The 13,077-nt window shown below is 41.1% G+C and overlaps 1 protein-coding gene across 13 annotated transcripts in view; it reads left to right on the top strand.

Moving 5' to 3' along the window:
- Positions 1–13,077, top strand: part of LOC105494192 (HECT, C2 and WW domain containing E3 ubiquitin protein ligase 1) — a 468,767-nt gene that overhangs the window by 350,201 nt on the left and 105,489 nt on the right. For 10 of the 13 annotated variants that reach the window (XM_011762396.3, XM_024796674.2, XM_011762395.3 and 7 more), the window contains 2 exons: positions 3,369–3,470; positions 9,085–9,235. In XM_011762396.3, the coding sequence (XP_011760698.2) occupies positions 3,369–3,470; positions 9,085–9,235 (253 nt within the window). The remainder of the gene's footprint in view (positions 1–3,368; positions 3,471–9,084; positions 9,236–13,077) is intronic. The other 3 variants (XM_011762400.3, XM_011762397.3, XM_011762398.3) reach the window with 1 other exon arrangement.

Raw genomic sequence — 13,077 nt, forward strand, 5'->3', positions numbered from 1 at the left:
AGTTCCTGAACTCTGCAGCGTGTAAACGCAGAAAAGGTTAAGAAGCACCTACATGTTTCATTATGGTGATCACAAGGGGAAATACAAAGATTCCCAAGGGGTCTCTTGATCTCCTGAAGGCCATGCACATGCTGGCATGTGACTTCTTCCCAGCCAGCCTTCCCACCTTCAACAGTGAGTCCCCGAGCTAACAGTGTCTGCATTGTGTGACTGTCCCTCACTTGCCACCAGGTTTCACAACAGCAGGTGCTTCAAGAAAGCAGGGCTTTGACATGACCTGCCTCATATGTGATTGTGTGGGTGACCTCTGCTTCCATAAAAATCCCTATTGCTCTTTCGCCTTGACTTCCAAGATTGCAAATCCCTTTCCTGTAGAAACTGCATTAGATGGCTGGGTGTGTTGGCTCATGCCTGTAATCCCAGCACTTTGGGAGGCCGAGGTGAGTGGATCGCCTGAGGTCAGGAGTTCAAGACCAGCCTGGCCAACAGGGTGAAACCCCATCTCTATTTAAAAAATACGAAAAATTAGTTGGGCATGGTGGCGGCCACCTGTAATCTCAGCTACTTGGGAGGCTGAGGCAGGAAAATCACTGGAACCCAGGAGGCAGAGGTTGCAGTGAGCCGAGATCGCACCATTGCACTCCAGACTGGGCAACAAAAGCAGAACTCAGTCAAAAAAAAAAAAAGAGAGAGAGAGAAACTGCATTAGATTAACTCATGTGGATTTGTTGTCCACGTGCCCACATAGATGAGGTGACAACAATTTATAGAGGAACACTCTTCTAAGTCTGAACTGACAACTATACGGGCTAGTATTCTTTTCATACTTTTTGCTTCATTTCCCTCTATGAATAGCTCCTTTTTATAAGTTCAATTTAAAATAGTTCTTAAAAGACCTTCTGCAGATGAATGGAAAGAGTAATATAATATCATGGTTGTGAGCTCAGGCCCTGGAGTCAGGCCTCTTGGATTTATATACAGTCCTCCCACTTCCTCACCAAGTTACCTAGCTGCTCTGTGCCTCAGTTTCCTCATGTGCAAAATGGGTATAATTATAGACTCTCCCTCAACGGGTTGTTGGGAAAATTGAATGAGATTATACTACAAAAGCACTCTGCCTCCCACCAAGTGAGGGTTCTTCCAGGCGGAGAAGCAGTGAGGGTAACTGTTTAAATTATGTTGTATAAAGCATCTAAAATAATCCTTTGAATTTGCATTTCCTGTACTTTATAATTCAAGAGACATTTTCACATTATTAGGTATAAATCACTTTGTTTCAAATAATATGTGAGGCAACCTATCTTTCTCTACAATTAGGTCACATTATTTATAAACAGAAGGGAATTTAAAAGGATGTCACTTGCTTTTAGCTGAGGAATAGATCTCCTTCTGGGAGGTTCTGGTGGGTTTCAACACTTGCTTTGTGTTTGAGGCAAGGGTGATGATGTGGAGCCCTGTCCTTGTGCAGAATAGAACTGCTTGCTTCTTCAGTGCCTCCATCCATTCAGTCGGCTGAGATATGTCGGTCACATCATTGCATTTGCTTGGGGTTCACAAGCAGGTGGGATCAGCTCCATTAACCCCAGGCAGTCAACAGTATTGTATTTCCACTAGCTTGGAGGAGTAATTAACCTGATTGGTTGCCTTAATTTCAAGAGGTAAGTCTATTGTTGTTTTTAAAGAAACTAAATTAAAAATGCAGCAGCTGATGACATAACAACTGTACCATGGTTTTGTTTAATTTCGGACACTAACCACATATACAAACAAACATGAGTGTGGTATCCACTTAAACACAGAGCCCATCTTTGAAACAGCAGTCTGTCCACAATGAACTGGGTGCCGGCATGAGAGGAACCTTCATTGTTTTCTATTAGCGTCTCCAAGGACCCAGAGGATTTGAGTAACATGCCAGAATTTGCTCAACAAATGATGTTCTATATTTAATATTTAAAAGGACCCTTTGTTCCTGAATATATCTCTACTTCTGTTTGCCAGTTAGCTCTAGGAATTAAATCACAAAATTAAACCCACCTTTCTTCCTAATTAATTTATTTTTATTTTTGATCAGTTCTATAGAACTAGAGTGAGAAGAAATAATCATCCTTTCCATGTGTGGATATTCTAGGAAATATTCAGCATTTGAGATCCTACAACCATTTGACCACCATTTTCCAGTCTCTCTTCTTTTTGACCCAAGGGATAATGGAACACTTGCTATTTGCATCAGCAGAGGACAGAAGAAGGAAAAGGCCTGACCTTTGCCCTCTGGCCCTTAAAGGCTTTTGCAAGAAAACCAGCACGGTGTGAGGCAGGAGGAACCCTCTGAAAAAAGGCCATCCTTTGTCCTGGGCCCTTCTCACTCTGCAAAGATCAAGAGCACTGGCCTCTGATTATGTGACCCAAGCAGCTGGTGCTGCAGGCCTGCCTTCTGCATGGCTGCTCTACATGCCTGAGGACACCACTTCAGAACATTGTTCAGTTCGTTATAAGTCTGAACTGAGAACAATATAAGCTATGTCTGTCGTAGGTTTCCTTTTAATAATCTGAGGCATGCATCCTGTGGATATGTTTATTTCTAAACTTTCTCCGTGTCTGTCTTTCTTCCTCCTTCTTTCCCATTTCTGTGTTTTGAGCTTTCCTGTCACCATCTTTCTGCTTTTTATCTACTTCCTTTGTCTCTTGTCCTTTCCTCTTTCTGGAGCACCCTGGCTTGTCTGATTTCTCCTCAAAATAATCTGGACAGTTCTGAGACCCCTCAGCACCTTGGCTCCCCTCCCCTACCCCCCAGCCTCCAGCTTTCCTACTACAGGAATTTACATTACATTCTTGGCTTGCCAGCTCCTTGACCTGTCTTGGAAAGGTAGCATCTAAGAATTCATTCCCCTCAAAAATCTGAAAAACAGCCTTTCGGCAGCCCTGTGATGAAACCTATCCAAGTAAGGAGGTGTCATTTTGCACAAGCCCAAGGAACTTTTATGGAACCTTATAAAACGCTGCATTTCCCTCAAACAGGCCTTTTTCCTCCACTGGGCTGCAATCAGGCTCTGCTAATTTTCTCTTGTGTTCCTTTCTGGTGCCACCTCCTGATTCAGGAAATTCGGGTCATTACAGAATCAGACTCAAATCCTACATATTGGACTGTGTGGCACAGATCATTAGTTATGAAGTGTTTGGATTTTCTTCTTTTTTAAAAAAATATTTCCCCCTCTCATGAATGACTGTGAATGTAGCAAACTGACACACACAAATGGATTTCCCGCTCTTTGGGGTTGTTTCTTGTGGTACTTAGTTTTACAGTCATGCTTTTTTGATGATGTTGCCACAGCAGTGAATGAATCTGAATGTATTGACTATCTTGTCCGTAGGTGAATGTCCTATACTCCATAATTCCCAGCCAGTAAGCCAGCTTCCTTCCCTGAGGCCTGAACATCATCACTACCCAACAATCGATGAGCCTCTTCCACCAAGTAAGCTTTAGTTTTTAAAATCTGTGTCTTAACTCTTCCTATCAAGTCTAAGCAGGTCAGTATGAATTTGTGTGTAAACATCTAAAGTCTTTCCCAACTCCGTGCCTTACACTGTTAACAAAAACCAATATGACACCTACTCTAAAAACTGGTGGGGTTTTTTGGGTTTTCAGTTTGTTTTTTTGACTAGTCGTTTCACCATGTGATCCTGAAGAGAGAACACTGTGTTTTCAGCGCCTCTCAGCTTCTGAAATGGAGAGCGTTTCTTTATCACACTTGACTAGTCTTTTTTTTTTTTTTTTTTTTGAGACGGAGTCTCGCGCTGTCGCCCAGGCTGGAGTGCAGTGGCCGGATCTCAGCTCACTGCAAGCTCCGCCTCCCGGGTTTACGCCGTTCTCCTGCCTCAGCCTCCCGAGTAGCTGGGACTACAGGCGCCCGCCACCTCGCCCGGCTAGTTTTTTTGTATTTTTTAGTAGAGACGGGGTTTCACCGTGTTAGCCGGGATCGTCTCTCGATCTCCTGGCCTCGTGATCCGCCCGTCTCGGCCTCCCAAAGTGCTGGGATTACAGGCTTGAGCCACCGCGCCCGGCCTACTTGACTAGTCTTTGCAAATTGTTCATGACCTTTAAGTCCCAAATTTTACATTTTATATTTAAAATTGCAGTTCAAGATAGAATAATCCTATTGTTCTCCATTGGATCTGTTACATCACAAGCATCTCCATATGTTAAAACAACTTCAATCCATCTGGGCACATGAACTTGTACTTCCCTTGCTATAACTTGCATCCATAGGTAATAGCTTCACATTTCTTCTGCAGTTCTTAGGGGTTGCCAGGCAAAATATCATCTTTAAGATAGAATTCAATGTCAATTTCTCCTGGTAACTGTAGTATGTAATTAATAATTAACTAGTCATCTGAACTTGGGAAATTCATTTAATCTCTCAGAGACTTAGTTTTCTCATTTGTAAAATTTTAAAAATAAAATTTAAATGTCTTCATCTGCTAAATGAAAGGTTTGACCTAGATAGTCTCTAGATACCATTTAACTTCATAATACTCCATTTAATAAATTTATAGGAAGAATTCGGTACCCCAGACATTATGTATTCACTTAGCATCACATATGTTCGTGAATTCTGGAACATCTCTGTTTCGGTTTTGACTTATTTTTCAAGCAAAGATAATATTTAAGATTTGATAGATTTTACAACTACAGAATCTTTCCAGAATGCAAGGAACCAGTGTTTCTTTACATTCTTTTGCCTGCGCTTACATGAAGCAGTTACAGTTTTCAAAAGGACAAGTGCTTATTTCTTAATTCATCTGTTCTTGGTAATGTGCTGTACTTTACCGGAACACCACTCCTCTCCCTATTCAATTGTAATTTATTGGTGAGAAATCAAAGGACATCTTTAATATGTGGACTAACTTAAAGAAACACAATATTTGTTTTTCAAGGGCCAAGCCAAACATCATGTCCTTGAACTTTTGATGCCTGATTTCTTTCTTTCTTTATACACTGATTTATGGACATTCCATAAATGAATAGTAAAATTTTAGCATCACTATAAATACTTCCTAAGTAACACTTAATTGAAAAATATGTATAACATGTTATCTCCAGGAAAGGGACGCTTTCCCCACAACAAATAACCTTTCAATGCATGAATCTCCTTCAAATCTGTGCAGTACAGATAACTAGTTATACATGCAAATATTATAAATGATTGTATATAAATCCATTGTAAAATAATTACTTTATATAAGCCACTTTCAATAATGAGAACAAATTTCTCCAGATATTTTTCAATTTTCTATCCATATAACAGTGAAAGACCTTAGAAAAACTGGTAATGAATCCTACCAACTGCATATTGTTAAATAATCTCAAATAGTACAAGAATTACCTTATTGCTGATAGTCATTCATTCAACAAATATTTATTGAATGTTTACCCTGTGCTAGGTACTATTGTGGGTAAGCAAAACAAAGATTCCTGCCCTCATGGAGCTTACAGTCTAGTCTGGAAGACAGATTAGCAAACAATAATTAAAAAGGGACTGGCCTAGCATAGGAGATGCTATGGAAAAGCAAAAATAGACCAGGGTGAGGGATCTCTGAGTTCGTGTGGTGGCGGCTGGTTTGCAATTTTAAAACAAGTGGTGAGAATAGGCTTCATTGAGAAAACAACACCTGAGGGTTAAGGGAGTTATCCCTGCAAGTGTTGGGCAGGAAGAGCTTTGCAGGCACAGGGAATGGCCACTGCCAGTCAGGAGGTGGAAACACCCTGGTGGGTTTAAGGAACAGGAGACCAGTGCGTCTGAAGCAGACTGAGGAAGGGAGAAGGCAGCAGGTGATGTAGTTAGGGAACTAGCAAGGCCCAGATCACGCAGGGCCTTGTAAACCACTTAAGGGCTTTGGCTTTTACTCTGAATGAAAGGAGGACATTGTAGAGTTTTCAACAGAGAAGTGACATTGTCTGCCTCAGATTTTGAAGTTTGCCCTGGTTGCTGTGTAGGGAATAAATTGGGAAGAGGAAGGATAGAAGCATGAGATTCAACATAAGATTATGTCTTTATGCAGTAACCCAGGTGACAAACAATAGTGTAGCTTGGGCCAGGGTGGGAGCAGTGGAAGTGGTGAGGAGTAGTCTGATTCTGGCCATATATTTTAAAGGTAGATTTGATGACAGATTGGATATGGATATGAGAGAAAGATAGGTATCAAAAATGACCTAAGAGTTTCAACCTACAAAGATGGAGTTGCCTTCAACTGAGATGGGTAGGAAAGGCTGCAGGCAGAGCAGGTTTTGGTGGGAAGGATCCGATACTTGGTTTTGATCATCTTCTATTTGAGATGTCATCCAGGTAGTAATGTCAAGAAGGAAATTGGATGTGTGACTCTGAAGTTCAAGAGAAAGGTCTAGACTATGCAATAATATTGCATTTGTTAAAATTGTTCAAAATGTACAGTTGTATAGGTTTTTGTTAATATAATAACTAAATATGATACATGATCAGGTTCTACATTGTTCTTGGACTTTATGGAGAGCATATAATTTAGTGTGCAATAGATCCTATAGTCTCAAATGAATTGACCTGATCTGCACCTGCTATAACTTGCACCAGCATCATGAAGGTACTGTTTTCAGGTGGTCTTTAGACAAACCCATGGCATCACAGTGCTGAGCCCTTCAAGTCATGCTGATGCCTGAAGTTCCATTTGGAATTTATTTCCTTTGGTTATAAAATATGTGAAAGCAAATTCTTTACAAAGCAATCCAGAAAACATGTACATAATTTCTGATTACACTTAGCTATGATTTTCTGAATGTGTATGAGTATATAATAGCACAATACATTCCAGATATTTAATGTATTGACAAAAGAGCCCAGCTGTTGGGTTTACTACACTTTTCCATGAGGAATTGAAACATGGGGTGATAAATTATCATTATTGCAACTTCATTTTCTAGCTTTTTCCCTTAATTTATAAAACCCAACCTTTCTCTGCAAAGGACCCCTCTCTTTACTGTAGGTTCCTGGAGGGCAGGGTCATGTGTCACTCAGCTCTGTGTCCTCAGGACCTGGCACGGTCTCTAGTTCAGAGTGAGTGCTATATAGTTTGTTCAGTTGAATTAAATTGCACAATGCTCTTCAAAGACTAATGGTCATTTTTTGTTGGAAGACAGTCATGTTGGATTCAAGAAAAATAGTTGTCCTGTTGCTTTTACTAATATTAGTTTGGGATCCATTAAAATTTTTAAGTTTCTAGATCAAGAGTAATTATCTAGTAATTGTATGTATATACAATTTCATCCATGAGCTAATTACCATTTACACCTAACACTTGACAGCTGGATTATCATTAGATAATCATTAGATCAATTTTAATCAAAACCTCCTAGCACATATTTATACAATCTGCCTACATCTTTTCTTCAATTTCTCTCATAAGTTACGTTTGGTGTTTGGGGGTACTTTGGTTTTTACTGGGCATTACTTGACAATCCGTCAGGTCAGGCATAAGCCATAATGCCACAAACAGATATACTATGTACATATAAAACAATAAATATGCCAAATATATTTTTTCCCTTAAAAAAATGAGAGTTGCTATGTCATTACCTGAATGATAAGTTTTCAATGGAACTGTTAATATATGACCTACTCCCAAAAGCTATGGCTTTTCTCACTGAAAAGGCTGGATGGTTTTCCTCCTTTTGCGGACATTTGTGCTTTTTCTTCTTCTTTAGTCTTGTGTATTTTCAGCATAACTTTATCACACTGCTGCTATTTCCACAATGCAATGTGTGGAATCTAAAAGCTTTGCCCATCTCTGTACAGCAGGCATCGCTCTTCTATGTTTCGCTCAAATGTGAACACATTGCTTCCAGCTCTTTTCCACCCACCTCACCCCAACGCAGCCCCTGCCTGTATTATGTAGTGACTCATCCATGCTTCCACCTTTTTGTTTTCTATTTTTGTTTTCTTTTGTTTTTAATTTGGGAAGCAAGGGAACTTTTCTTTATCTCGGGCTCCCTCTACTGTTTGGGATGGTTATTTATCAACAAAAGGGTACTGCCTAGTTACTGGTTTGGTTTGGTGACCAGAGATATTTGACAACTGCGGATTGAATATACACTGTTAATTAACAACTTATCAAAAGGCTGTTTTGAAACCCTAACAATCATTTCCTTCCATTCACCCACTCAAGAGGAAAGGCAATCGATTAAGTTTGCTAACTATAAGACAGAGGTCATCTAAATTCGCAGATCCAAGATTTTAGAACAGTAGTTAAAACTGGTTTTAATCTGAGGGCCATTCTTCTTTCCACTGAACCCAGACTTAGCAAAGAAAGGGTTCTCCAGCACCATAGTGTCAGCTCTCACTGGAGGATACTCCAATCTTCCACAGCTGTCATTTGAGTAGCCAACAAGAGTGACAGTGGGGATGGACATTTCTAAAGAAATAAATTCATTAAACATTAGATTTTCTCTTTAGAAATTATTAGAATTTTGGCCGGGTGTGATGACTCATGCCTGTAATCCCAGCACTTTGGGAGGCTGAGGTAGACAGATCACCTGAGGTCAGGAGTTCGAGACCAGCCTGGTCAACCATGGCCAACATGGTGAAACCCTGTCTCTACTAAAAAATACAAAAATTAGCCGGACCTGGTGGCTGGCACCTGTAATCCCAGCTACTTGGGAGGCTGAGTCAGGAGAATTGATCGAACCCAGGAGGTGGAGGTTGCAGTGAGCCAAGATCGCACCACTGCACTCCAGCCTGGGTGACAGAGCAAGACTCTGCTTCAAAAAGAAAAAAAAAAAAAAAGGAAAGTATTAGAATTTTAACATAGGTCTTGGTCAAGGAACCACAATTACTGTTTAATATGGCCCAGCAGAGAGTCTGAGTTCATTAAACTGTTTTCTGAGCTCCCGAGTTCATGCCAGTGTCCCAGAAGTCGTGGCAGGTGCTGTGGGCAGGGTCTGGCCTGCAGCCATGAACCAATGGTGAGTTCTACCTGCAGAAGACCTGGAAGTTGTATGCGTTTCACGTGGGTCAGTGGTTTGTCCTTGATTTTTCTTTTTGCCTTCTTGTTAAACACTAGACTGGGAAGCTCGAATTGACAGCCACGGGCGGGTCTTTTATGTGGACCACGTGAACCGCACAACCACCTGGCAGCGTCCGACGGCAGCAGCCACCCCGGATGGCATGCGGAGATCGGGGTCCATCCAGCAGATGGAGCAACTCAACAGGCGGTTGGTGATCATTATGCAATGAGCTCCCCTAAACCACAGTGAAAGGAGAATGGCAGCTAGAGACACTCCCCTTACACTTTTCTGCCCAGACTGTATGAGGAGACTGGAAAGTAATTAAGTATCTTAAGAAACCTGTTCCTAGCAGGTATTTGGAAAGCTAGATTTAGAATTTGGTGGCAAGAGACAAGTTAAGCTTGAGTGTCATTTAAGGATGGGATATCATCTAAACTTCTTAATAGCCTAGGCTCAAAAACAGGAGTTCTTGACCAAGGGCCGGTGTATCCCCCTCTCCTGGGATGTTCACCAAGGATGTCAGTGTTCCTTGAACTTTCCAGACACTGTACCCAAATTATACATAGATACACATTTTTCTGGCTGACTGATCCATACCCATCATACAGTTCTCAAAAGGATACAGACCTCGGTTAAGAACATTCCAAGGACAGGTTCCATAAGAAGACTAAAAGCTGCCTGGAGAATAAACTGTCTCATAAATCACTGTATGCATTCCTACCCTGATCCCATAATTGATATATGCCTATCAATAATAATTCGTGAAAAGCCTTCATCTTAGAAAAAGAAATGTTTAAAAACATTTTTTGAGAATTATTTTTTTTGAGAACTTGTAAAGATATCATTTTGTTTTTAACCTACAAACAAAACCTTAAACAGTATCAGGCTTAAACAGTGGTCCATTCATGTCAGAGATGACGCAGTAAGCTAGTATAGAGAATTGTCTCCGACATCTTGCTCTTTAAGACCGGAGTGGCAGCTTCAGGATACTTTTGATTACCAGGAATTGCAAACTGAGGCTTCCTTCAGTTGAAATTGCACCCACATGCTGTCTTGCTTTCATGTCAAGTATGAAGGTGAAGGAAAAGTTGAGAAAGACTAAAAAGAATGAAGAACTGGGTTTGTGGAACACACCTACTGATAGCAAATGCCTTTGAGATTTAACTGTTATCTGCCAGAAAAAAAGGAGGAGAAACAATTTAGTCCTATTAAAAACACATGGGGCCGGGCACGGTGTCTCACGCCTGTAATCCCAGCACTTTGGGAGGCCGAGGCGGGTGGATCATTTGAAGTCAGGAGTTTGAGACCAGCCTGGCCAACATGGTAAAACCCTGTCTCTACTAAGAATAGAAAAAAATTAGCCAGGCGTGGTGGCAGGCACCTATAATCTCAGCTACTCAGGAGGCTGAGGCAGGAGAATCGCTTGAACCTGAGAGGCGAAGGTTGCAGTGAGCTGAGATCGCACCATTGCACTCCAGCCTGGGAGACAGAGTAAGACTCCATCTCAAAAAAACAAACAAGCAAAAAACATGGAAACAAAAAAAAAAGAAAATGAACTTCTGGTTACTGTTGTACACAGAGGAGCATACTTTAGGTGAAAATCACCAGAACATTTTTTCATTGCCTGAACGTTTGGAAGACATTTGCTTTCCACCTTTCCCCATCAGCAGCTGAGTGTTGAGGTCATTAACAAAAACCATAAAAGACTTGCATTGGCAGCACACTTTACAGTCATTCCCACTCCAACAAAGCATGTTAGAGAGGAAGTCCTAATAACCCAGTTTTACAAGGCATGAATGGACCAAAATCCATGGGAGAGTCCTTTCATGGTGATTGCAACAAGATTCGTGTAACTAAAAAATGTAGAAGACAAAGTAAGCTCATCTTAGATAGAGACCCTGTTGTGATTCCATAGGCAGAAGTTAGCCCCTAGGTCTCTCTTGCCAAAACTGATAAGCTCCAATTGTTTAGCAGAGAAATAGGGGAAGGCATCGTCAGGCTGTATTCATAAGAGGTGCTGTTTTGAACACTAACCAAAGCAAGACAATGAATCTGAAGCAGAAGGAAGCACCTTGACCTATGGCATAAACATCCATGGAAGTTTATCGGGGTGATCAGCTTGCATAATATAAAAATTAGGCCAAATCCATCCTGAACCAGGTCTCCAAATAAGTTTTATAGCCTTTGATATGAATTCCTGTGCCCTCCAGTGGAGATGAACATGCTGGGAGAGGCAGCTGGACTTTGCCGAATAGGAAGTTGCATTTGCTACATCCATCTGGTCAGATAAAAAGAAAAGGAATTTAGCACTTTGAGAAGGTACTTATTTCTTGTGAAAAAGTGTACCTAGGGAAGATCAGATAACCTTCAAATAAGTATCCAGGCTTTTCCATACTTATCTTAACCTATTGCTTTGAAGCATTTAAGATTTTCTGTATTTGGCATGATAACAGGCAGCCCCAGAAAGTACACTTCCAATCTTCTATCCATCTCACATGCGACCACACACACCAGGGTCATTATTTTGATAACCCACAGTTATCCGGAGAAATTTACAATGATTACTGGCTCACAGCCATGTGAAAGTATTACTCAGTGTTGCAAGGAGTTTCCCTTGAGCCTAACCAGATGACTGTGAAAATCAGATGTGTTTGTGCAAGGAGACATAACACTAGGAAGTGCAGAGTACACAGTAGCAATCAATGTGGAAGCTTATGTGGTAGGTCGCAGTGACCATGTTCCAACTCAGCCATTCCCCAGACATAGCACACTCTTCCAGGCCTTTATGGCTTGGCCACATGGTCCCACTGCAGGAAAATGCCTCATGCCTGCCTCCCACCTGAAACACAGCTTGTCCTACAGACCTGACTCAATGTCATGTGCCCCAGGACGCCGTCCCAGAATCCTCCACACAGAGCCAGTGACTTCCTCCCCTGTAGCCTCCAGAATGTGCCTGCCTCTGTTGCCACTTCTTACCTTTTTGCCTTATTCTTCCTTCTACCCTTCTCTGCTCCCAGCACCTAGTGTGGTGCCAGAAGGTTAATAGGACTCAGTACAAGATCGTTTTCTGGGTTAATTCCCATGCTTTCAGAATATCCAGAATTAATTCTACTTTCACAAATATTTACTGAAAAGCAGAAAATATAAATATGTATTCTCATTTTAAATAATCAACTAAAGTTTGATTTTTTAATTATTTGTATAAAATTATGATAATTTAAGGGAAATCGAAGTTTTAAATAGAAAAAAGTGATCTATACTTTAGCTACCCCAAGGATGATTTAGCTTTTTTTTTTTTTTTGAGACAGAGTCTCACTGTGTCGCCCAGGCTGGATTGCAGTGGCATGATCTCAGCTCACTGCAACCTCCGCCTCCCGGGTTCAAGCCATTCTCCTGCCTCAGCCTCCCAAGTAGCTGGGATTACAGGCATCCACCACCGCACTCAGCTGATTTTTGCATTTTTAGTAGAGAGAAGGTCTCACCATGTTGGCCAGGCTGGTCTCGAACCCCTGGCCTCAGGTGATCCTCCTGCCTTGGCCTCCCAAAGTGCTGGAATTGCAGACATGAGCCACTGTGCCCAGCCAATTTAGCTTTTTAAAAACATGTGTCCATCTTCAATTTCCATATGCATGCACAATTCTTACATGATTACGATGGTGATATGTAGTTAGTTTCATATTCTTTTTTCACTTACTACACTGTAAGCATTTAATATTGCCACATAGTCTTCAGATTAACATGTAATTACTTGTATAGTATTCCACTGAATGGCTGAAGTTTAGTTAACCTAATTTCATACTGTTGAATGTTTTGCTTATTGCTTTTGTCACTGTTTCTTGTCGCAAGGGCCTGCTAAATATTAAGACTGCCTTATAGTGGAGGGTTTCCTTAGGGTTCTATTCCCAAAAGATTAGGCCAAGGGAGATAAATGTGGATTTGGCATTTGGTATCAATGCCTAACTGCTTTCTACATTAGACATTGTGGTTCTAGGGGTTTACTCTGCCAACAACTAAGATGAAGCTTCACTTCCATCTTATCTTTTGGTTTG

Source organism: Macaca nemestrina, chromosome 4, assembly GCF_043159975.1.
Source record: "Macaca nemestrina isolate mMacNem1 chromosome 4, mMacNem.hap1, whole genome shotgun sequence".
NCBI lineage: Eukaryota > Metazoa > Chordata > Mammalia > Primates > Cercopithecidae > Macaca > Macaca nemestrina.